Genomic DNA, 25,459 nt, shown 5'->3' with positions numbered 1-25,459 from the left:
TATGTCACCCCTGATATTTGTGTTATCTATAGTGCCACTGGTCCAAACTATCAGGCAAAACGCTAAGATTAGAGGTGTAGAGGTACATTGGTGTTCGCACTGTATGCAGATGATGTATTATTGACATTGGTTGAACCAGAAACATCTATTGAGGAAGCTCTAATAACTATTAAACTTTTCAGAAACATATTTTATAAAATTAACGAAAACAAGTCCCAAATTCTCACTTTAAACATCTCAGACAAAGTCCTAGCCCAAGTCCAAGAGAAAATCTCCCTTGATTGGAGAAAAGACCACATTGCATACTTGGGGATATCCCTAACCCCTATAACTACAGCATTATATGAATCAAACTATCTCCCCTTACTACACTCTTTAGAATCAGATTTGAATAAAATTGGTAAATATGAGATTTCATGGGTGGGACACATTGCAGCTTTTCAAATGTTTTCCCTACCTAAGATAATATATTTGTTCTGTACTATCACAATACTTCTCAAAAAGGCATTTTTTCATCAGATACATAAAATATTAAACGCTTTTGTGTGGAAAAATAAAAGACCTCGCTTGTCCAATCATCTGTTAAAAAGACCTAAGAAGCTGGGTGGACTTGGTCTTCCAAACATCCTAGATTATTATTTGGCTTCCCAACTCGACCTAGTCAAAGGGTGGTGGAGAGGCCGAAAGGAAAGCAACTGGGTTCAGATTCAATCACACAATGCAGTTTCGAACAATTTACAAGCTTTGTGCTATGCATCCTTGGTGGAGCCATCAAGAAATTCCTCTAACAATCTCATGCTTACATAGTTGGAATAAAAAAAAGTTTGAACGTTTCCACTCCTATGTTCTCCATAGCCCCAAACAGACCTAAACATTCAAGAATGGGAAAAAAGGGGCATAATACTGATTAAAGACTTATTGGACGGTTATACTCTCCATACTTTTGAGTCCTTACACTCTAGTTTCAAGATCCCTAATAGTGAGTTCTATACATATCTACGCATAAGACACGCACTACAGAAGTTCTCATTTCATCTGACAAAGGTAAATTCAGGTCTAATTTCAGCTTTATATAAAACAACATCTACTTCAAGGGGCCTGAAACCTATATATAATTTATTGGAAGCAAAAAATGTCTTTATTAAGTCAACCCCCTTTTTAACATGGGAAAAGGATTTAAAGTAAACTTTTCCAAATAATGAATGGTCCAGCTCACTAGCATGAGCCACTCGCACATTTACATGCGCTTCCTACTTCTAATCATATATGAAAACTGTATTGAAATGGTATTACACACCAGTGAGATTACATAGGCCGTTTCTTGCATCCTCGCAGTTATGCTGGCATAATTGTGGCTCTAAAGGTGTTCTCATCCATATCCTTTGGACCTGCCAGCTAATAGCCCCCATCTGGAAAGCGGTCTTCAAATTGTTTTCATCATTAATTCACTGCACAGTACAACCTTCACCATCTTTAGCGTTACTCTTATTGGGAATTCATTCTATTGATTCTAAATATAGAATACTTATTGCTCATATTCTGTTATCAGTGAAAATTGCGATCACTAGATATTGGAAATCCTCTGGGATGCCCACAATGGAAGAAATAATTCATTCAATAAATAGAACGTATATATTTGAAGAAATGGTAGCATATAAAAATAATAAGATGCCTACATTTATGGTAAATTGGAGAGTTTGGCTAGATCATCCTGATAATATAACTTAGCTTTGACTTTGGTATACTTTCCTAGTTGTCTGGATATATTGTAATGCATTAGTTAGTCCTGTATGTTACGTTATTCTTTTACAATGTACGTTCAGATCAGTTCATTTGTGTTGTATAAACATTTTGATGTTATTTTCACAAATCAAATAAAAATATATTGTTAAAAAAAAAAAATTTAAATATTGGACGAAGAAAACACAAGTAAACACGAAATGCAATTTTTTAAATGAAGGTCTTTATTATTAAGGGGGAAAAAAAATCCAAACCTACAGGGCCCTGTGATTGCACCCTAAACCTAGATGATTTCTGGCTAAACTGAGAGGAGCCTTTATGTTCTTTTTGCTCAGCAGGTTCTTTCATCTTGGAACTCTGCCATGCATGCCATTTTTGCCCAGTCTCTTTCTTATGGTGGAGTCATGAACAATGATTTTAACTGAGGCAAGTGAGGCCTGCAATTCTTTGGATGTTGTTGTGGGGTTATTTTGTGACCTCTTGGATGAGTCGTCACAGTGCTCTGAAAAATTAAAGTGACTTCCAGTACAACTGTCAACCTGTATCAGTCCTATATATGTAATGCATTGATATCATGGGTAAATGCCAAACCTTCTGCACGTTATCATTTAATTTATAGATCCGGCCGGCGACCATAGCCAGAGATCAGACTAGTGCCACCTACGTCCAGCTTATTCCAGCGCTTCTGCAGGTGATTGACAGGTCTCTCCCTCGGGTGTACATAGTGAGAGACCTGTCCCTTATCTCTAGTAGTGCTGGGAAGAGTCTCATCTGTGGCTATGTTCCCCGGCCGAACCTCCAGACCATATTTTCTCTGAAACGCTGGAGAATTTCAGAGAAAATCCGACATGTTGAATTATGCAGCCAGGCTCTGATAAAAGCTGCCTGCAGACTGGGCAGTATGAATCAGAAGACAGGTTCCCATTAAGAAAGGGTCTGGCACCAGCATCGGTGTATTATAATGGGTAGAAATCTTAGTGCTTTATGTAACAGTTATAAGAAACTCACAGTTTGAAAGATATTTTGTGAGTCCACGTCAATGGCATTTTAGCATCATGGATCATATTTACAACAAATGTACAGATTGGGGAGACGTTAGGTGCAATTGATGCCCGACAAACCTTCCAAAGACACTTGAGAGTAAGCCCTAGTGGAGGTGTAATCAGTCACACTCTTACAATTAGTGGCTATAGAACTTAAAGGCTATATACAACTTTGCTGGATTAGTTTTTATTGTTTATTTTCTTGCTAAATGCAATATAAAGTAATTTTTAAAATAGTTTTCATTAAAAAAATCTACTATTTTGCTTCTGTTTGTAAATCTTTTATCTGGCTGAGTGATCTGCAAAAATGATATAGATCCATCAGAGACTGCTCATTCCTGACGGCTGTCTCTGCTGTCGTCTTCCGTTCTCTCCATGGTCGAGATAGCAGCTTAGAAAGGGTTGTACACATATCTCCACACATTGTGGGGAAGTGGCAAAGCATCTACCGTCTTAAGGAGGGCAGACAAGCAGGCTGTAGACAAAGAGGAAAACACTTGTATAAACAATATGTTCAGGATAGAAGCTGTGCTGATATATTAGTGACAGTCACAGAAACATAGATAGATACAGAGATCACATCCAACATGTATTACTGGGAGAGACAATAATACAAGAGAAAAATCTGAAACTAAATGCCCCCATACATATTTCATGAAAATGAGCCATCAATCATTCCTCAGATGTACATATCTACAATGACATGTAAAAGTTTGGGTACCCCTGGTCAAAATGACTGTTATTGTGAACAGTTAAGCAAGCTGAAGGTGAAATGATCTCTAAAAGGCCTAAAGTTAAAGATGACACATTTCCGTTGTATTTTAGGCAAAATATATATACATTATATATTTCATCTTTTACATTTAAAAATTACAAAAAGGAAAATGGTCCGAGCCAAAATTTGGGCGCCCTGCATGGTTAGTACCTACAGTGAGGAAAATAAGTATTTGATACACTGCCGATTTTGCAAGTTTTCCCACCTACAAAGAATGGAGAGGTCTGTCATTTTTATGGAAGGTACACTTCACCTGTGAGAGACAGAATCTAAAAATAAAAACCAGAAAATCACATTGTATAACTTTTAAATATTTAAATTGCATTTTCTTGCATGAAATTTGATCACCTACCATCCAGCAAGAATTCTGGCTCGCACAGACCTGTTAGTTTTTCTTTGCACCTGTCCACACATGCAATCAATCACACTCCAACCTCTCCACCATGGCCAAGACTAAAGAGCTGTCTAAGGACACCAGGGACAAAATTGTGCTGGCACAAGGCTGAGATGGGCTACAAACAATAGGCAAGCAGCTTGGTGAGAAGGCAACAACTGTTGGCACACTCATTAGAATATGGAAGAAACACAACATGACTGTCAATCTTCCTTGGTCTGAGGCTCCATGCAAGATCTCGCCTCGTGGGGTAAGGATGATTGTGAGAAAGGTCAGGAATCAGCTCAGAACTACATGGGAGGACCTGGTCAATGACCATAGTCTCAAACGTTACCGTTAGTAACACACTACGTCATCATGGATTAAAATCCTGAAGGGCAAGCAAGGTCCCACTGCTCATGACAGCACATGCCCAGGTCCGTTTAAAGTTCGCCAAAGACCATCTGGATGATCCAGAGGAGGCATGGGAGAAGGTCAGGTGGTCAGATGAGACCAAAATAGAACTTTTTGGTATTCACTCCACTCACCATATTTTGATGAGGAAGAAGGATGTGTACAACCCCAAGAACACCATCCCAACCATGAAGCATGGAGGGGGAAACATCAAACTTTGGGGGTGCTTTTTCCGCAAAGGGAACAAGACGACTGCACCGTATTGAAGGGAGGATGGATGGGGTCATGTATCGCGAGATTTTGGCCAACAACCTCCTTCCCTCAGTAACAGCTTAGAAGATGGGTCATGTCTGGGTCTTCCAGCATGACAATGACCCGAAACACACAGCCAGGGCAACTAAGGAGTGGCTCCGTAAGAAGCATTTCAAGTTCCTGGAGTGGCCTAGCCAGTCTCCAGACCTGAACCCAATAAAAAAATCTTTGGAGGGAGCGGAAACTCAATATAGCCCAGCGACAGCCTGAAACCTGAAAGATTTGGAGAATAACTGTATAGAGGAGTGGGCCAAAACCCCTGCTGTAGTGTGTGCAAACTTGGTCAAGAACTACAGGAAACGTCTGATCTCTGTAATTGCAAACAAAGGTTTCTGTACCAAATATTAAGTTCTGTTTTTCTACTGTATCAAATATTTATTTCATGCAGTAAAATGCAAATTAATTATGTAAAAATCATACAATGTGATTTTCTGGATTTTATTTTTAAATTCGGTCTCTCACAGGCAATGTGTACCTCCGATAAAAAAAAGACTATCCATTCTTTGTAGGTGGGAAAACTGGCAAAATTGGAAGTGTATCAAACACTTATTTTCCCCACTTATAAAAGTGCATACAATAATAAAATGTTCAAAGATGTAAAGTGTTTAAAAGGCATCAACTCTGGACTTTGATTTGCAAAATTTTACCGCTTCACTTTCAATTGACTGGATGTCCGATAGAAGACAGACTATTTAACAAAATATCTATCAATGGTACACGTTTTTCCTGGTTTTCATCCAAGTCACATCAATGGAAAAGTTACAAAATCTGCTATTCCTGTAAACAGATTGATAAGAAAAAAAAAGTTAATTCTTAAAACAAATATGAATCAAAAAGGAAAATAAAGACAGGTTACAAGGTTAATAATTTGCTTAACATGTAACATTTCCAAAATGCATTCACAGACAGGCTACCATTACAATGCCTGTTCATATTCTCATATCTTGTCCATAATTTCAACCTTCACTTTATGCAGACATCCATCAAAACAGGCATTATTTTAAAGTACTTTATTCCTGCTCTTTTATAATAATATACTCTTAGATTTAGGTGGACTTAACAGATTCTTTTCTGCTTTTTAGCTACAATTTTTTCCCCCATCTCATCATAAATGATCATAAATGGATAAAATTGCAAAGTTCCTGTATAACAAGCAACATTGCAATTTACTTCTTACTAAAAACCATTTGTTCTCAAGAATGGGAGGGATTTTTATTTTTATTGCTCAATGCTTAGGTTACCGGACATTGCGGAGCAGAGTGGGCTGAACATGAGTAGAACTTACAAGTTCTTTGCAATACAGCTTGTAAATAGTGAGGAGTGAGCACTAAAATGCTTGAGTGCTCGACCCGAGTAGTGAGTGTAATGGAAGTCAATGGTAAAAGCAAGCAATTTTCCGGCAGCCCACCCCCGGAAGTCTAGAGGGGTCTATAAAATTGCTCAAATCAAAGGGAACAGTGCTGAAATGACATGGAAACTGTATGGGGAAGACCCCTGGAGCATCTCTGAATGCCAGGTCGCTGCTGGGAACAATGTTGTCAGACTATTATGCCACTTTTACGGACTGACAATAAAACATACAAAAACGAAGATAAAATGCATTTTACTGGTAAGAATGTTAAGAAATATTCTTTCCACAATATAAGGCTAAATAAATGAGAAAAAAAAAATGCTCCTCCACGCCTTGGGCTGTGTTCACACGTACTGTTTTTGCACGTTCGCATTGCTTTCAACGGTGAAAAAAAAACCATTCACCAGTAAATGTAATTTTAACGTTTTACTACCTTATCTGGCCATGTGGTGTGTGAGGCATGATAAGACACATCCTGTTTCACTTATGAAGGAGGGTCTGTGAAAGGCCCATTTTTTTTTTCAGGGTCATCAGGCTTCCCTCACTATTTGTAGAGGGCCATATCTATTGTTAAGAGGGCCAGCAGCTGGCCCTGACTAAGCATTTTTAGAGGGCCAGCAGCCAGCCCTCGCTAAGCATTTTTGGGGGGCCAATAATTGGCTATGATTTGCATAGCCGTATATTGCTACTGCAATATAATGTATCCATCTGAGGTGGTCAAATTTTCTTTTTCATATATATTCTGTAAAGTTTGAAACTTCGAGGGCCACCAGGCGGCCATCACTATTTTTAGAGGGCCAGCAGGCACGTTATGGACAGATGAGACCAAGACAGAGCTTTTTGTTAAAGCACATCATTCAACTGTTTACTGTAAATGGAATGAGGGCTTCAAATAAAAGAACACAGTACTTCCAGTCAAATATGGTGGAGGTTCAAAAATATTTACTGGTTGTGTTGCTGCCTCTGGCACTGTGCGCAAGGCATCATGAAATGTGAAAATTCCCAATGGATTTTGGGTCGCAATGTAGTGCCCAGTGCTAGAAAGCTGGGTTTGCATCCTAGGTTTTCCAGCAGGACAATGACCAGAAACATACTTGAAGAAGCACCCAGAAATGGATGGCACCAAAGCACTGGAAAGTTCTGAAGTGGTAATTCCAGCTCCAGTAGCGTAAAGTCTCCCATCACTACCTCTTAGATGATACAGAGAAACTGTGAATAGACCCATTAAATCAGTTAATTTTGCCTGTTTTGATAAATTTCAGTGTACATATCACCATAGAAATTGTGAATCTGTCAATGAGTGTTTGGAAAAAAGCAATCAAGTTATAGACAGTGAAAGATGGATGCAACCACAATTAATCGTTTCCAGCAGATGATATCTTGCACCTATCCCTATAACTAAATGCAGCAAAAAGCGGTATTTATAGGGAATATTATTATTTTTTTTGTTTTGGTTGCAGCAGCAAGGACTATAAGGCAATAATCCCTGACTAGATGCCTGTAATACGCTATCTCTAGTGCGATAGTTCACCGTACACGAATTGCACATAAGAGAGGTAATATAGTAATATTGTAGAGTATAGAATAGATATGAATCGTACCTGAAAAAAGTTTTTTTTTTGTTCGTAGCAGCACCAAGGACTGTTATGTCATCAACCAGGATCTTCTTTACTTACTGTACAAAGTCTCCTGTCCTGGCTGTGAAATCCTGTATGCAGCATGAGAACTCCCTATGTGACGACCACTTAACAGCCCACAATAAGGCACTGGATCATATAGTAGTAGTACCCACCGGCACAATCGGTTTCCAAAAATGTTCCCTCAACTAGAAGGTGGAGCCTCAGAAAAGCAATTTTTCACATTAACAAGGAGTGGGTCTCGTAGGCTGGTAAAGCGTATGCACTAAGTGCAAGAGATGCCAAAAATTAGAAGGAGGCACGCCAATACCCCTTTGAAGAGATGTAGTGGAGGGCCCAGAAAACGTTTTTTCCCATTATTAAGGAGCGGGTATCCTAGACTGGTAATGCGCATGCACTAAGTGCATGGGCTGGAAAACATTTACCCCTTGGGGGTATACATATATATCAAAGACCCTTAAAAAAAACATTTTATGAGGAGGACACAAAAAAGATGAAATCTTGAAGCGTATACCCATGTTTGGGTGGGAAGGGGTAAATGAGAATACACAATGGAAACAAAAAAAATAACTGGATATGAGTTTATGTTCCGCTGCTGTCATCTGGTGGTGGTGAGAAGTCTGGCCCGATCCAGCCCTTGTTCATTTTCATAAGTCAGCCTGTCAGCATTTTCAGTTGACAGGCGGATGCGCCTATCAGTTATAACACCCCCGGCGGAACTAAAAACCCACTCTGACAAAACGCTAGCTGCAGGGCAGGCCAGGAACTCCAAGACGTAGAGAGACAGTTCATGCAACGTGTCTAGCTTGGATACCCAATAATTGTAAGGCACAGGGGAATCACGGAGGACGCTGGTACGTTCGGCAACTTCAGCATCTTCCAAAACTTTTCCCTTATTGTCAGAGTACCCAACGCATCAGGGCCTGGGCGGTGGGAGGGTCTGAGAAAACCTTCCCAGTCCTTTTGAGAGTGTTCCCCTTCCTCTGCTGCATCGGGTATGTGTTTCCCTTGTGTCTACTCCTTGGTTGTCCAAGGAACTGTGACCTCTGTCGCCAGTGTTGTCAGATGGGAATTTTTTAAATAAATCTTCAAGTGGGCCTTCTGGTACTGCAACATTTTCGCAGAACTCTCCATCACGGGAAGGAGAAATGGAAAGTTCTCCTTGTAGCATGGGTCTAGAAGGGCGACCAACCAGTAATTAGTGTTGGCCAAAATGCGTACAACGTGAGGGTCACAGGAAATCCAGAGGAACATAAAGTCAGCCATGTGTGCCAGACTGCCAACACTTCCCTGTCCCCACCAAGAGGACCACTGTCCATATCCTCCTCATCTTCAGGCCATCCACGCTGAACAGACAGGATGAAGGTGGTGTAGGTAGTACCAACTGTAGCGCAGGCAACAAGCTCCTGTTCCTCCTCCTCATTATCACCCAATCTGCATTGAGAAGATGAGATGAGGTTGGGTTGTGTAGCATCATCCTGTATAGTTTTTTCTCCATCTCACCTTGCTCTGCTTGTAAACCCTCCTCTTTAATTGTGAGCAGTGAGCGTTTCAGTAGACAGAGAAGTGGGATTGTTAAGCTAATTATGGCGTCATCGCCGCTCATCATCTTGTTCGACTCCTCAAAGTTTTGGACAACAGATATCCATGCCCACTCATCAGTTCTTACGTGCGGAGACTGATCGGAATACCAATGGGCATGTTGGAGCTTGTATTCAACTACTGCCCTCTGCTGCTCACAAAGCCTAGCCAACATATGTAATGTTGAGTTCCAACGCGTGGTGACATTGCACACCAGTCGGTGAGCTAGACGTTGAAAACACTGCTGAAGCACTGCCAGGGCGGTGGAAGCTGTAGCTGACTTGCGGAAATGGGCACACACGCGGCATACTTTCACAAGCAGCTCAGACAGATCTGGGTAGGTTATGAGAAACTGCTGAACCACTAAGTGGAGCACTTGGACCAGGCATGGTACGCGTGCGATATAGAGCCGCCACCAGGTTACAGCCATTGTCACACATGACCATGCCTGGTGTAGGTTCACCACTGATCAGTCTGGTCTGTTAGACCTTTCAACAACTCCGTGGCGGTGTGTAGTTCGTCACCTAAGTAGATTAGCTTCAGCAGAGCCTGTTGCAATTTGGCTAATGCAGTGCTACTTGCAACTGATGTTGAAGTTTCAGAGATGGAGGGTGAGGAGGAGGAGGAGGTGCAGGAACTGCTGTAGAAGGAGAGGGAAACCCTGATTGAACCAGGGCCCACAATCCTTTGCATCGACAGCACATGTTCCGTCCCAGGGTCCGACTGGGTCCCAGCTTCCGCAATAGTCACCCAGTGTGCAGTCATGGAAATGTAGCATCCTTGGCAACAAGCACTTGTCCAGGTATCCGTGCTTAAGTGGACCTTACCAGTAACAGAGTTGTTCAGAGCACGGCTGATTTTATGGGACACGTGCTTGTGTAAAGCCGGGACAACACAACAAAATAAATAGTGTCGGCTGAGTACCGAGGGACGGCCGCCACCATGAGGTTGCGGAAAACTTCCATCTCTACAAGCCTAAACGGCAACATTTCCAGTGCAAGCAGTCTGGAAATGTGGCCGTTTAGTATTGTGGCCTGTGGGTGGGTGGATACATATTTACGCTTGTGTTCCAAGGACTGGAGTAGTGATAACTTAACGCTGCACTGGGACAAGGACGTGGTTGCAAGTGTGCAACAACAGGTGCAGGGTGGGAGGCATCTTCGCCTGCGTCATAGACAGGGGATTAGCGTGCACGTAGAACAGGGGAAGAGGCAGTGGTGTCACCCGCAAACACAGTTTCTGGATCCTGGCGTTCAGCTCAACTAGTCGGGTGCTTTGTCGTCATGAGCCTGAGCATGCTGGTGGTGGTCAGGCTGGTAGTTGTGCTGGCACTGCTGATTCTGACATGCAGATGTTGCAAATGGCATTTTTTGGGTTAACTGGAAAAAAAAAAATTGTCAGACTCGGGAAGACCCAACCTTTGGACTGTAAACTTCCCTGGTTTTGGTATTCTGGGGAACAGTTGCCCACCTTGTGTGTCTGGCCACCCCACTGCCTCTTCCTGCCTGTTGTGAATCCCTCCCCCTCTGCATGTCACCTTCCCAGGTTGGGTCAGTGACTTCATTGTCCACCACCTCATCTTCCACTTAAGCACCCTCATCCTACTCCTGACTTAACAACATCACTTGTTGGCAATTGTATCTCCTCATCATCCACCTCTTGTGACAGTAATTGAAGTTTCTCACCATCGCCTTCGTGTGAGAGTGGCTGCTCAAATATTTGGGCATGGTTACCTGCGATCTCCTCATGTCCCACTTGAAATGGGCAGGGCGAGAGGCCAGAATCTATAAATGGAAATGTGAACAGCTCTTCGGAGTGTCCAAGTAGGGGATTCACTTGTCTCCGGGCACTCGGCAAGGTGCAAGGAAGGAGGATCAGGGTGAGGATTATGTGGTCCAAACCCACGGCTACTTAGACTGGACCGTGTGGAAGACAGGGTGGTGTTGGCAAACTGACTGGAAGCATTATCTGCTATCCAACCAACAACCTTTTCACGCTGGTCTGGCTTCAAGAGTGGTCTTCCGCACCCCCTAAAAAGTGGGACAGGAAGCTAAGTCGACATGATGTGTGTGGTTGTTGTGCTCCCGCAGCAGGCAGAGTTTCACCTTGCCCATGTCCACAGCACTCAGCATCACGTCCACTTTCTCGTCCCATAACACGCGCCTTGCCCATTTTACATGTCATACAATATTTTGCTGCTTCTAAAACTTTGCAGGATTATCGCAGTAAAATTTGCCCACCTCAGATGGACTTGTTACACTGCAATAGCAATATAGTGATGCTATTGGTTACCTGCCAAGTGTGGATGTATATTTTCAACGCACAACTGGCTAAGTTTAAATGGTGTATAATATTTTGATGCTGAGAAAACTTTGCAGTATTTGTATGTCAGCAAATTTAGCACACCTCAGATCGACCTTTTTCACTGCTTGCACTATAAATTGCGATGCTATTCCAATCAACCAAGTCTGACTGTATTCCTTTAAACGCACAAATGGAGCAGTATAAATGGAGTATAATATCTCTTTCTACAACAATTTGCAGGATTAAGAGCAGAAAGAATATTAGTAGCCCTGAGAAGGGCTATTGATACGAGTTCCTACAGCAGACAGGATGTGCAATTAATCCTACCCTGTCCTACACTCTGCCTCCTGCACAAGCTCTCCCTAGCTACTGCTAAGAGCAGTATTAATACTGATTAGAATGAGCCCTAATAAGGGGTGTTGTTGCAGATTAAAGAAATAAAAGTGGTGTAGAATCCCTGCGTATATGCAGCTAAAATGCTCACCCTTGCTCAGCAGCAGCTCTCTCTACTCTGCCTGTTTCCAGGGTAGACTGTGACGAGCTTAGGGTCTCGGGTCTTACATAGACCTGATGACGCTATGCGGCCAGCCAATCACAGTAATACCACCATCAACATGGCTTCGGCATTACAGTGACAGACAGGCAATCCCTGCATGCTTATTGGCTGTCTAAAAAGCACCAAACATGCGGGGTGGGGACTCGAGTTTCCGTCCGAGCTTAAAATAAATATACTCGCCGAGTAATGAGCACGTCCAGCACACTGATGCTCGAGCGAACACGGTAGCTCATTGTAATGCACGCGCCCGGACTGACTTGCGTGTGCGTGATTAGTGATTCCACTGTGCCATGAACCGGAGAGTGCCTGGAGGGGCGTAACAAAGTATCTGCCCGATCCGACCAAGGCTGCACGACGGCATACGACGCCAGTGCATCAGGGAGGAACCGAGTAGAGGGACCAGGTCAGACCCCGGACACGGCTGTTGACCCACACCGGGGAATACAGGAACAGGCAGGCTGGAGTGCAGGCTGGGTAGGGTCCAGTACAGACTGGGAGATGGGTTCAGAGCCGCAGACACGGTAGACAAGGCTGAGCAGAGCGAAACCGCAGACGCGGTAGACAAGGCCGAGCAGAGCGAAACCGCAGACGCGGTAGACAAGGCCGAGCAGAGCGAAACCGCAGACGCGGTGGACAAGGCCGAGCAGAGCGAAACCGCAGACGCGGTGGACAAGGCCGAGCAGAGCGAAACCGCAGACGCGGTGGACAAGGCCGAGCAGAGCGAAACCGCAGACGCGGTGGACAAGGCCGAGCAGAGCAAAACCGCAGACGCGGTTGACAAGGCCGAGCAGAGCAAAACCGCAGACGCGGTTGACAAGGCCGAGCAGAGCAAAACCGCAGACGCGGTTGACAAGGCCGAGCAGAGCAAAACCGCAGACGCGGTTGACAAGGCCGAGCAGAGCAAAACCGCAGACGCGGTTGACAAGGCCGAGCAGAGCAAAACCGCAGACGCGGTTGACAAGGCCGAGCAGAGCAAAACCGCAGACGCGGTTGACAAGGCCGAGCAGAGCAAAACCGCAGACGCGGTTGACAAGGCCGAGCAGAGCAAAACCGCAGACGCGGTTGACAAGGCCGAGCAGAGCAAAACCGCAGACGCGGTTGACAAGGCCGAGCAGAGCAAAACCGCAGACGCGGTTGACAAGGCCGAGCAGAGCAAAACCGCAGACGCGGTGGACAAGGCCGAGCAGAGCAAAACCGCAGACGCGGTGGACAAGGCCGAGCAGAGCAAAACCGCAGACGCGGTGGACAAGGCCGAGCAGAGCGAAACCGCAGACGCGGTGGACAAGGCCGAGCAGAGCGAAACCGCAGACGCGGTGGACAAGGCCGAGCAGAGCGAAACCGCAGACGCGGTGGACAAGGCCGAGCAGAGCGAAACCGCAGACGCGGTAGACAAGGCCGAGCAGAGCAAAACCGCAGACGCGGTAGACAAGGCCGAGCAGAGCAAAACCGCAGACGCGGTTGACAAGGCCGAGCAGAGCAAAACCGCAGACGCGGTGGACAAGGCCGAGCAGAGCGAAACCGCAGACGCGGTGGACAAGGCCGAGCAGAGCAAAACCGCAGACGCGGTGGACAAGGCCGAGCAGAGCAAAACCGCAGACGCGGTGGACAAGGCCGAGCAGAGCAAAACCGCAGACGCGGTGGACAAGGCCGAGCAGAGCAAAACCGCAGACGCGGTGGACAAGGCCGAGCAGAGCGAAACCGCAGACGCGGTGGACAAGGCCGAGCAGAGCGAAACCGCAGACGCGGTAGACAAGGCCGAGCAGAGCAAAACCGCAGACGCGGTAGACAAGGCCGAGCAGAGCAAAACCGCAGACGCGGTAGACAAGGCTGAGCAGAGCAAAACCGCAGACGCGGTGGACAAGGCTGAGCAGAGCAAAACCGCAGACGCGGTGGACAGGGCTGAGCAGAGCAAAACCGCAGACGCGGTGGACAGGGCTGAGCAGAGCAAAACCGCAGACGCGGTGGACAGGGCTGAGCAGAGCAAAACCGCAGACGCGGTGGACAAGGCTGAGCGGGCAGGAACCGCCGAAGCGGTAAGTAAGACAGGACAGAGATAAATCGCCGAAGCGATAAACAAAGACAAAGCAAAGGGGACACGGCTCTGTTCACACGGAACAGACTGGAAAAGAAAGGCAGAACCAGATACACACAAGGTACTTGCAAAGAAGTAGCAAAAGGACTCCAACTCACAAACGGAAGTACAATGACGAGTAGAAGTTAGGTGCAGGTTCAGACTCTACAGAAAAAGGGAGCAAACGGACATAAAGACAAAACAGATAAGAAGCTAGGAGACAATTCAGACAAGAACAGTTACTGCAACAAAATGCAGGAACGAGCCTAGGTAAAGCCAAGTGCTGGTTCAGACACTGCAGAAAAAGGGAGCAAAAGGACATAAAGACAAAACAGGTAAGAAGCTAGAAGACAGTTCAGACAAGAACAGTTACTAAAGCGAGATACAGGAGCGAGTCTGGGTATGCGGCCCCCAGAGAGCGGGACGAACAGGCTAAGAGCGAGTTCACACGGGCCTGGAATTACAGCCTCCAGGAAAGGCAGAAAGACAGCTGGCTAGAGTGCACAGACAGGACACAATTCAGACACGGGAACTGATACCGCAAGGCAGGAAACAGACAGGACCTGGCACATCAGTGACTAGAAGCCAACTGACAGAACAAGATGCTCAGGCAAGGAGGAGCTGGTTTAAATACCAGGTGACAGACAGCAATAGGCTGAGGACGCATTAGGGGTGCGTCTGCAGCAGCTATAAGAAACAGGAAGTTCGGCGGGCGTCGCCCTAAGCAGCCAGAGCAGAGCAAAGCAGACAGTATGGAAAGAAGCCAGAGTGGCAGTCTGGACTGGAAATCAAGTGCGCGCTCTTGCACAGTGGGAGATGGACCACTATGCAAGGACGCCGCCAGGTATGTTACACTCATCACTACTTGTGAACTCAACTCTGAAACTAGCCGAATTGCTGGAGCCCACTGTTTGCTGAAGCTGCAGAGTTAAAGTTGCCTCTGCTTGCAGATCCAGTTATCATATGGTTGGGGTCAGCTGAGCAATGATGACATTGGTCCAAACTGTCAATCAAGCAGCAACACACTGCGCCTCCAAAAGCAAGAAGCATGAGAGTAGTGAGCTCTTGAAAAAGCAAGACGAGACAACCCCTTTAAACAATCTTTGCATTATTGGATGTAGAGCTGACACTGCTGGTCCTTCTTATACCAGTTGGCCACATTAATACAACTCAAAAAACAAAGTGCTACAGATCCCCTTTAACTGTAGTATACATGTAGGTGAACATTAAACAAATATTCTAGAATATATTATTGACCTGAAAGGGTGATACTAGAAATTACAGTAAAATGGTCCTACCATTTAGGAAAACATTAAAAAGCTTTTCCGAGCTTCCACTCATTAAAGGGATTGTCCAGTACTTGATATTGATAGCATAAGACTTTAATATCAAAATCAGTGGGGGTGCGACTCAGCTCCCCCAAGGATCAGCTGTTCCCGGTTGGATGTGCTCAGTTGCAGAGAGGACGTACAGAGCTCGGTTAACTTTACAGTGGCAAAGGCCAGGTACAGCAAATCCACCCTTAATCATGTAAAACCCCCTCAAAAGATAAAAGTACACTCACTCCACCTGGAGAAAGAAAGATTCAATCTCCAGAGGAGACAGGCCTTTTTTTACCATAAAAACTATTTATCTGTGCAATAGTTTTCCTCAGGAGCTGGTCACAGTGAAAACCATGGATGTTTTTTTTTTAAAAAAAAAAGCGTATTTATTTAATTTTCTTCTAAAAAAAACTACCGTATTTTTCGGACTATAAGACGCACCGGACCATAAGACGCATCTAGGTTTTAGAGGAGGAAAATAAAAAAATAAAAATGTATGCAAAAAATGTGGTCATGATGCACTTTTAAGAGGGAGGGGGTCTTCTGCTGACACTGGTATAGGGTAATGTCCCCCAATTCTGACAATATCCCCCATCCTGGTATATATGCCGCCCCCCTTCCTTTTATATGTGGTCCCCATCCCCATCCTGGTATGCCTGGCATCCCTCCATCCTGGTATGCATGGCACCCCTCATCCTTATCCTGGTATGCATGGCACCCATCATACCTATCCTGATACGCATGGCACCCATCATCCCTGTCCTGGTATGCATGGCACCCCTCATCACTGTCCTGGTATGCAAGGCACCCCTAATCCCTGTCCTGGTATGCATGGCACCCCTCATCCCTGTCCTGGTATGCATGGCACCCCTCATCCCTGTCCTGGTATGCTTGGCACCCCTCATCCCTGTCCTGGTATGCTTGACACCCCTAATCCCTGTCCTGGTATGCATGCCACCCCTAATCCCCATCAGGCTGCACATTAAAAAAAACAAAACACTCATACTCACCTTTCTTCTCTCTCCTCCAGCGCTGCGTCCTGTCTGCTTGCACTGATCACTCCATGTGAGCCACGCATGACGTCACTGCCATGCGCGGCTCACATGGAGAGATCAGCTGCCAGAAGTCACTGCTCCCCACGCCGGGTCTGTGTGCACGGGGAGCAGTGACTTCACACTCCTTCATAGCCGGCACACAGCGAAGCCGCGCTGCGGCAGCTGCTGCCGCCGGCTGTCTCCTGTGCCCGCTCATTAAAGGGCATGAATATTCAACCCCTCCCCATGCCCATGGAGAGAGGTTGAATATTCATGCCTTTAACAGCGGGCACAGGAGATAGCAGGCAGCAGCAGCAGCCGCAGCGCGGCTACACTGTACACCGCTATTAAGGAGCATAAATATTCATTTTCTTTAGCAGTGGGGACAGTGTAGGCTGCAGCGGACGGCTGCTGCCTTCTGTGCCCCGCTCCTCCACCGATACCGCTCCCCCCACACCACACATAAATATACACCCCCCCCCCCAACATTCGGACCATAAGACGCACCCCCCATTTTCCTCCAAAATTTTGGAGGAAAAAAGTGCGTCTTATGGTCCGAAAAATACGGTATATAAAATGTGTAAAGTTCTTTTCTGAAACTTTAGTCAAATGATTCGACACTCTTTCACGAGGGAAAGATTAGCTCTTCCGAGGCTGACCAGATCATGCATTATTGTTGTACATATACCCCTTCCTTTTATCCTTTCCCATCCTTCAGCTGAACATGATAGACATTTGTCTTTTTTCAACCATATAAACTACACTGCTCAAAAAAATAAAGGGAACACTTAAAAAACAGAATATAACTCTAAGTAAATCAAACTTCTGTGAAATCAAACTGTCAACTTAGGAAGCAACACTGATTGACAATCAATTTCACATGCTGTTGTGCAAATGGAATAGACAATAGATGGAAATTATTGGCAATTATCGAGACACCCTCAATAAAGGAGTGGTTCTGCAGGTGGGGACAACAGACCACATCTCAGTACCAATGCTTTCTGGCTGATGTTTTGGTCACTTTTGAATGTTGGTTGTGCTTTCACACTCGTGGTAGCATGAGACGAACTCTACAACCCACAGAAGTTGCTCAGGTAGTGCAGCTCATCCAGGAATGCACATCAATGCGAGCTGTGGCAAGAAGATTTGTTGTGTTTGTCAGCATAGTGTCCAGAGTCTGGAGGCGCTACTAGGAGACAGGCCAGTACATCAGGAGACGTGGAGGGGGCCGTAGGAGGGCAACAACCCAGCAGCAGGACCGCTACCTCCGCCTTTATGCAAGGAGGAACAGGAGGAGCACTGCCAGAGCCCTGCAAAATGACCTCCAGCAGGCCACAAATGTGCATATGTCTGCACAATCGGTTAGAAACCGACTCCATGAGGGTGGTATGAGGGCCCGACGTCCACAGATGGGGGTTGTGCTCACAGCCCAACACCGTGCAGGACGCTTGGCATTTGCCACAGAACACCAGGATTGGCAAAGTCGCCCTGTGCTCTTCACAGATGAAAGCAGGTTCACACTGAGCACATGTGACAGACGTGACAGAGTCTGGAGACGCCGCGGAGTGCGATCTGCTGCCTGCAACATCCTTCAGCATGACTGGTTTGGCAGTGGGTCAGTAATGGTGTGGGGTGGCATTTCTTTGGAGGGCCGCACAGCCCTCCATGTGCTCGCCAGAGGTAGTCTGACTGCCATTAGGTACCGCGATGAGATCCTCAGACCCCTTGTGAGACCATGTGCTGGTGCGGTTGGCCTTGGGTTCCTCTTAATGCAGGACAATGCCAGACCTCATGAGGCTGGAGTGTGTCAGGAGTTCCTGCAAGATGAAGGCATTGAAGCTATGGACTGGCCCGCCCGTTCCCCAGACCTGAATCCGATTGAGCACATCTGGGACATGATGTCTCGCTCCATCCACCAACGTCACGTTGCACCACATACTGTCCAGGAGTTGGCGGATGCTTTAGTCCAGGTCTGGGAGGAGATCCCACAGGAGACCATCCGCAACCTCATCAGGAGCCTGCCCAGGCATTGTAGGGAGGTCATACAGGCATGTGGAGACCACACACAATACTGACCCTCATTTTGACTTGTTTTAAGGACATTACATCAAAGGTGGATCAGCCTGTAGTGTGTTTTTCCACTTTAATTTTGGGGGTGACTCCAAATCCAGGCCTCCATTGGTTAATAAATTTGATTTCCATTGGTGATTTTTGTATGATTTTGTTGTCAGCACATTCAACTTTGTACAGAACAAAGTATTCAATGAGAATATTTCATTCATTCAGATCTAGGATGTGTTATTAGAGTGTTCCCGTTATTTTTTTGAGCAGTGTATATAAAATAAGAAAGACTCATAAGCAAAAAGCTGGGCATTTTGATTTTTTTCAGTAAAATTTGGCCCAGCTCACCTGGATTGCTAAATAGGAGTAGCATATCTAAGACATAAAACTTACCACATAAGTTCTGACCCATCTTAACATGGACATATCCGTCTATACCCCAAGATTTACCCCAAGAATTCTTCATTATCCAATAAGGAGTGTCACCTGCAAACACATTAAAAAAAATAAAATTATAAAAATAAAACAGTAAAATAAAAACAAAACTAAAAACAAACATGCAAAACACTATGATCTTTGCAATGATTTTATCCAGTATTAAAAATGGTAGACTGTGCGTGGGATAAATATAGGATAAAGTAGTATGGATGTGGTTCCTGAAGACACATATGATCAACTGATGGTGATGCGCTAAGTTCACGTCCCTTTCTAGATACTGAAAGACTGGATAAAATGAAAAAAAATTGGATCTTCCCTTATACTAACAGACCACAGACTGAGGCTAGCGTCTCTGTGTCTGTATTGCAGAAAAGGATTAGATGCATGGCTCAGCAGGCAGTATCACACAGGAGAGGATTAGACACACGGTTCAGCAGGCAGTATCACACAGGAGAGGATTAGACACACGGTTCAGCAGACCGGTACGCTCTGCTGAGTTGTGTACCCAATATCCTTGTGTGGTCCTGCCTGCTGAGCCATGTATTTAATCCTCTCCTGTGTGATACTCTTTGCTGAGCTGTGTACCTAATCCTTTTCTGTGTGATACTGTTTATTGACCTGTGATTTTTAGAAATGACACTATGTTCATATATTACCTCCAATAATCTGTCGCTTAATATTATTGGTGCAATTTCGTATTATGAAGGTACAAGTATGACAATGTTGTATATCCACTGGTGTCTGTTATACCCTCGTTACTCTAATTATTGCACACCTGTGTAGTTTCTGCCATTTCATGATTGGTCAGCACTTGTTTTAAATATTTTGTCATGGTTTTGTCTGCTATACTCAGTGATCAAGGGCAGTTCATGCCTGAAACGTGTCTGAACTTTATCTTATCTACCACCATGAATCTTAATTTTATGTTTTGAAATAAAGCTTTGAAGATTTTATTCAGTTGCCGACACTTGGAATTTGTCTTTTTTATTTTACCGTGTGTCAGCGGTTCTCCTTGGAGCAGCAACGCTATATTGTGAACGGTCCTGATATTGCACAACACGGTGAGGCTTTAAACATTTTTCTCATATGAATGTATTTTCTCCCCGTGTTTGCATTGGTTTCCTCCGGGTTTCCTCCCACACTCCAAAGACATATTGATAGGGAATGAAGCTTGTGAGCCCCAATGGGGACAGTGCCGATAATGTCTGTAAACTGTCTGAATTGTAAAGCACTGCGGAATATGTTGGCGCTATACAAGTAAAAAGATTATTATTATTTAAATGCCGCACTCCTGATCAGTCATTTGTTATGGTGCCATCACCCCCTTCCTCTGTAATGCAAGCACAGATTGCCAATGGGTAGTTTTGGCAGCTAATGGCTTGCCGAAGTGCCCCCTTCATTAGTGCCATGCCTGTGAAGTTCAATCACCGTACAAATAATCGCAGGTTCAAGTTCCCTATGGGGACTGAAAGAAAATTTAAAGAAAAAAATACTGATCAGTGGTGGAAGTCAGGAGGAAAGAGAGCTGTTCTCTCAGTTATCAGTAAAAACCCTGGGTCAGCCATTTCCTAGTTCATAGGAAGCTGTCTCTGGACTAGAAGACGGACAAACTTTTTAGCAAGGTTTTTTTCTTGCTAAAAAGTGTATCTCATTGTATGTCGTATTTATTGGACTTAGACAAAAATGATATACCTTACTTGTTAACTCATACACAGACCACTATATTAAAAGGAGTTGCCCATGACTTTTATACTGATGGCATCTCTATAGGATAGGCAGTCAGTATCATATTGGTGGGTAGAAGCCATCAATATCAAAGTCCTGGACAACCCCTTTAAACCAAGAGTATACAGTATAGTAATATTAGCAGAATGCACTACCAGAGACATTATATACCTGCCATAGCACTGCAGTCAGAACTAGGAAACTCTTCTGCTCTGGTGTGAGCCTGGCTATTACTTTAAAAAAATGACAATGAACCAGACAGGTGTCCATCTTACCTGATTTATCAAAGCCAACCACTAGGACAGCATGATTGGAGTGTCCACTGGAACAGTGATGCTGAATTATACCTCCAAGATAATCCTGCCAGCTCACCGCATCGACTATGACTGCCAAAGGGCCAACACTTATCAAAAAGCTCATCATTTCCTCTTCATAGTTACTGAAGAAGAATACGCCAATGATTAACAAAAAAACATTTTCCTCATGGAGGATATTAAGATATTATGTAGGTCTATGTCAAGCAATGGAAATCTCTGTTATATTGTATAAAAACACTTCTAATCACGACGTACAGTGTTCTATAACCTATTGAAAAACGACAATTATGCTGCAAGGACATGCTGGGAGTTATAGTTTTGCAACAGCTAGAAAACTGTAAGTTGCAGATTACTGATTTGCTTACCGTTACATTCTACAGGCAAAGGCATTGGATGATCAGGTATGAACGAATCACTTGTTTCAAGGACAATGGCTATACTATAAAAGTATTAAAGGTGTTGTCCACTACTACAACAACCCCTTCTCAATCCCCATGTTTTCCCTCAGTAAAATAATAACATCTATACTGATCGCCGGTACCATTCAAGCGGCGTCGGCATTGGCTCTCCCAGGGATAATGTGACATTGTTATATCACGCAATCCCTGTGACCATTCAGCGCTGACTTCACTCTTCTCGATTCGGACGTATCGCATACATCCAGAGAAAGTGAGAGCAGCAGCTCTCCGGAGAATCCGGACAGTGCACGCTGCGTGTGATGTGAGCATTCACAAGCCTGCAGTCAAAGAGAGAAAGCACCCCCTGGTGTCATGTGGATTAATTCTCAGAAAGTCGAGAGTTAAAGCGGTTATCGGTTTGAAAAAAAAATTCTTAAGGAGTAAAAGCTAAATAGATACAAATTACTAAAACATTTGCATTGAGAAAGGATTCCAGGTCCTGGGTCCCAGCAGCACCAGTTTCCTATGATGGCATACAATCATTGCTGTGTCTCAAGGGCGTTAGCTGATTTTTAAGATAAGACATCCCCCTTTTTTGCCACTGCATAGACAGAGAAGGGGGCTGGCTTAGCTACTAAAATGAGCCAGTTAGCCATCTCCACTTAGGACTGGTCATGATTTGACATAGAGAGCTTCTATTGTGGACTGGTGCCTGGGCATCTATCCTGTCTGCGGCCACTGTTGAGTGCATATCTCCTTAGTATACGTGCACGACATTGTCACAGGTGCAGTGTGCACTTAGCCTAACACTGACAAATAGGGGAAAAAAAAAAAAGAGCGAGTCTTTATATGTTTTGTGTTAAAACACCACACAAGGGGAAAATAAAATTGATCCCAACTAAGCAAATAATTCAGCTTTGGAATTTTTCGTGGTAACTGATGTTTTTATCTGAAAACAAATGATCTCCGTCCTTTAAACTTTTCTTTCTATTACTAGAACTTGCATTCAGTATGAGACAGAGCGAGACAGAACTTGAATTACAGAGCAGGGCAGTTTCTGATGACACATTGCCTTTAATGGACCAAAAGATGATCAAAGCATTTAGAAGATGTTTATTGAATGCAGTAGACGACTGCCAGGAGTTTCTGAAGAATAAGAGGTGATTGCTGGCTTGTCTTTTACATGAGACAACAAAGTTAAAGGGGTTGTCCAGGCATAGGTGGTCTACAGAATAGGTCATCGATAGCAGATCAATGGCGGTCCGACACCCGCCACTCCTAACAGTCAGCTGCAGCACAGCTTCTACGCAAAATAATAGGAGCGGTGCATCAGTGCCAAAAAAATGGCTGATCGGTGGAGGTGCCAGGTGTTGGATTCCCACCAATCTCACATTCATATTCTGTTTCAAATATAAGTCATCAATACATTGTGACCAGCCAACCCCTTTAATGTAAATCAGATTTCTAAAGTAGTAAAATAACATTTACCTGAAATCATAAGCTTTATATCCCTTTATAGAAACCCCATCCTCTGTCAAAGGAAAATAATGACAAATTCCAGTTCTTGCTTTAAATGGGTATTTAGAAGATTCCACAAGTTTTGTATGCGACTAAAAAAATAAAAAAAAAAAATGAAGTTAAAGTTGTTTAAAATTATTATTTAAATTTGTTTTCCAAAATTAAACCATCAGCAATGCAACTGATGTTTCATAAACCCCTTCCCGCTGTGGCCAATATTCAGTTTTGCACTTTTATTTTTTGTTCCAAGACTCATAAGATTTTTCTGATGAAATAGCTGTATGAGGACTTAACTTTTGCAGGATGGGTTGTAGTTTTGAATGACACAATTCATTTTACCATATAATGCACTGAAAAATGAGAAAAATAATTCCAGATGCAATGAAAAGGTGAACCTGCCCCCCTCGCAATGTCAACATTTTTTTGTGTGATGTTTTTACGGTGTTCATTGTGTGGTAAAAATGACCCGCCAACATGATTCTTCAGGTCATTATACCAAACTTGTATAATATCTTCTTTTTTTTTTTTAGTGGTGAAAAAATAAAATAAATTTGTTGTCATTTTCTGGAAACCATAACGGTTCAATTTTTCCGTCAATGGAGCTCTGTCAGGGCTTTTTTTGTGTTGCAAGCTAACATTTTTTTTAGGATACATACAATGATTTGATTGCTTTTTATGGAATTTTAGGTGGGAAATGCCACAATAAAAATAAACAGAAATTCTGACGTTTAATTTTTCTGCTTTACAGAGTATACCTATGGGTTAAATTTTACATTTTGATAGGCCATATTTTTACGAATGCGGTAATCGTAAATATATATATATTTTTTAAACTTTATTTCTTTATTAAACAATTTTATAAACAATTATACATTGCATTTGGTACCGGAAAACATCCAGAGATATCACATCAACATAGATATACATCAAGAATGACATATAAAAGTAAACATGTCAGATGGGTTACCGCATACATATAAATAGTTTCCTTGTCTTATGAATGTCACATCTTCTGAAATTATATGTAGAGAAAAAGATGGAAAAATAGGATATTTTCCTGATTAGGATACAATCCAAACATGAAACTCTTAACCACAACATATCAAACTTTTGCTGTCTTTTCCATGCTTAAAATAACTCACATCATAATGTATAAGGATCTAGATGTCTGCCTCCATAAGTAACATTTGTCACCTGTAACACGTGATTTACGATTTATACACATATCTCTTACATATTTACTTTCCAGCTCAAACCTTTCGCCTAAGTAGAGATTGTAAGACATGAATAATTCCAATAGTGCCAAATTTTGGAAAATTTTAATGGACAGCCTCTATTTTGGTATATTATCTTTTCAAATGGAATTACTTCGTTAACCAGAGCGATCCAGGAACGCAATGTTGGCTGTGTGTTGCCCATCCATCTCAGAGCCAATAATTTCCTGGCCAAAAATAAGGTTTCTCTCAAAAAAATCTTAATATAGTGGTCCCAGGCATCATCTTCCATTACCCCATAAAGACAAATCAGGGGATCACATGGAATTGGAATGGATATTAAAGAGGATAATAAGGAGGTAATTTCTTGCCAGAAGGACCTAATAATGGAATAGTCCCAAATTAGATGAACAAAGTCAGCATCTATGGTATGACAACGTAGACATTCTGAATTAGAGGAAAGCCCCATTTGATATACAGTCATGGCCAAAAGTTTTGAGAATGACACCAAAATTATATTTTCACATGATCTGCTGGCCTCTGGTTTTTATTAGTGTTTGTCTGATGTTTATATCACATACAGAAATATAATTGCAATCATATTATGAGTACCAATAGGTTATATTGACAGTTAGAATGAGTTAATGCAGCAAGTCAATATTTGCAGTGTTGCCCCTTCTTCAAGACCTCTGTAATTCTCCCTGGCATGCTCTCAATCAACTTTTGGACCAAATCCTGACTGATAGCAGTCCATTCTTGCATAATCAATGCTTGCATTTTGCCAGAATTTGTTGGTTTTTGTTTGTCCACCCGTCTCTTGATGATTGACCACAAGTTCTCAATGGGATTAAGATCTGGGGAGTTTCCAGGCCATGGACCCAAAATCTCTATGTTTTGTTCCATGAGCCATTTAGTTATCACCTTTGCTTTATGGCAAGGTTCTCCATCATGCTGGAAAAGGCATTGTTGGGCGCCAAACTGCTCTTGGACAGTTGGGAGAAGTTGCTCTTGGAGGACATTCTGGTACCATTCTTTATTCATGGCTGTGTTTTTAGGCAAGACTGTGAGTGAGCCGATTCCCTTGGCTGAGAAGCAACCCCACACATGAATGGTTTCAGGATGCTTTACAGTTGGCATGAGACAAGACTGGTGGTAGCGCTCACCTCTTCTTCTCCGAATAAGCTGTTTTCCAGATGTCCCAAACAATCGAAAAGGGGATTCATCAGAGAAAATGACTTTGTCGTGTCGAACTGCATCCCTAGAAAGGTTAAGCGC

The 25,459-nt window shown here is 43.7% G+C and overlaps 1 protein-coding gene across 1 annotated transcript in view; it reads right to left on the bottom strand.

The window, feature by feature from the left end:
- Positions 1-2,954: 2,954 nt before the first annotated feature.
- The window catches only part of CTSO (cathepsin O), a 38,005-nt gene continuing 15,500 nt past the window's right edge, over positions 2,955-25,459 (bottom strand). The window contains exons 5-9 of the mRNA XM_073644932.1: positions 22,941-23,062; positions 21,013-21,176; positions 18,968-19,060; positions 5,305-5,434; positions 2,955-3,258 (exon numbers count right to left, since the gene is read on the bottom strand). Of these exons, the coding sequence (XP_073501033.1) occupies positions 5,400-5,434; positions 18,968-19,060; positions 21,013-21,176; positions 22,941-23,062 (414 nt within the window). The 3' untranslated portion in view covers positions 2,955-3,258; positions 5,305-5,399. The remainder of the gene's footprint in view (positions 3,259-5,304; positions 5,435-18,967; positions 19,061-21,012; positions 21,177-22,940; positions 23,063-25,459) is intronic.

Source organism: Phyllobates terribilis, unplaced genomic scaffold (assembly GCF_046119375.1).
Source record: "Phyllobates terribilis strain yellow unplaced genomic scaffold, ASM4611937v1 Scaffold_1__5_contigs__length_1240528914, whole genome shotgun sequence".
In the NCBI taxonomy this organism is placed as follows: Eukaryota; Metazoa; Chordata; class Amphibia; order Anura; family Dendrobatidae; genus Phyllobates; species Phyllobates terribilis.
This window is presented reverse-complemented; position numbering and strand designations above follow the sequence as displayed.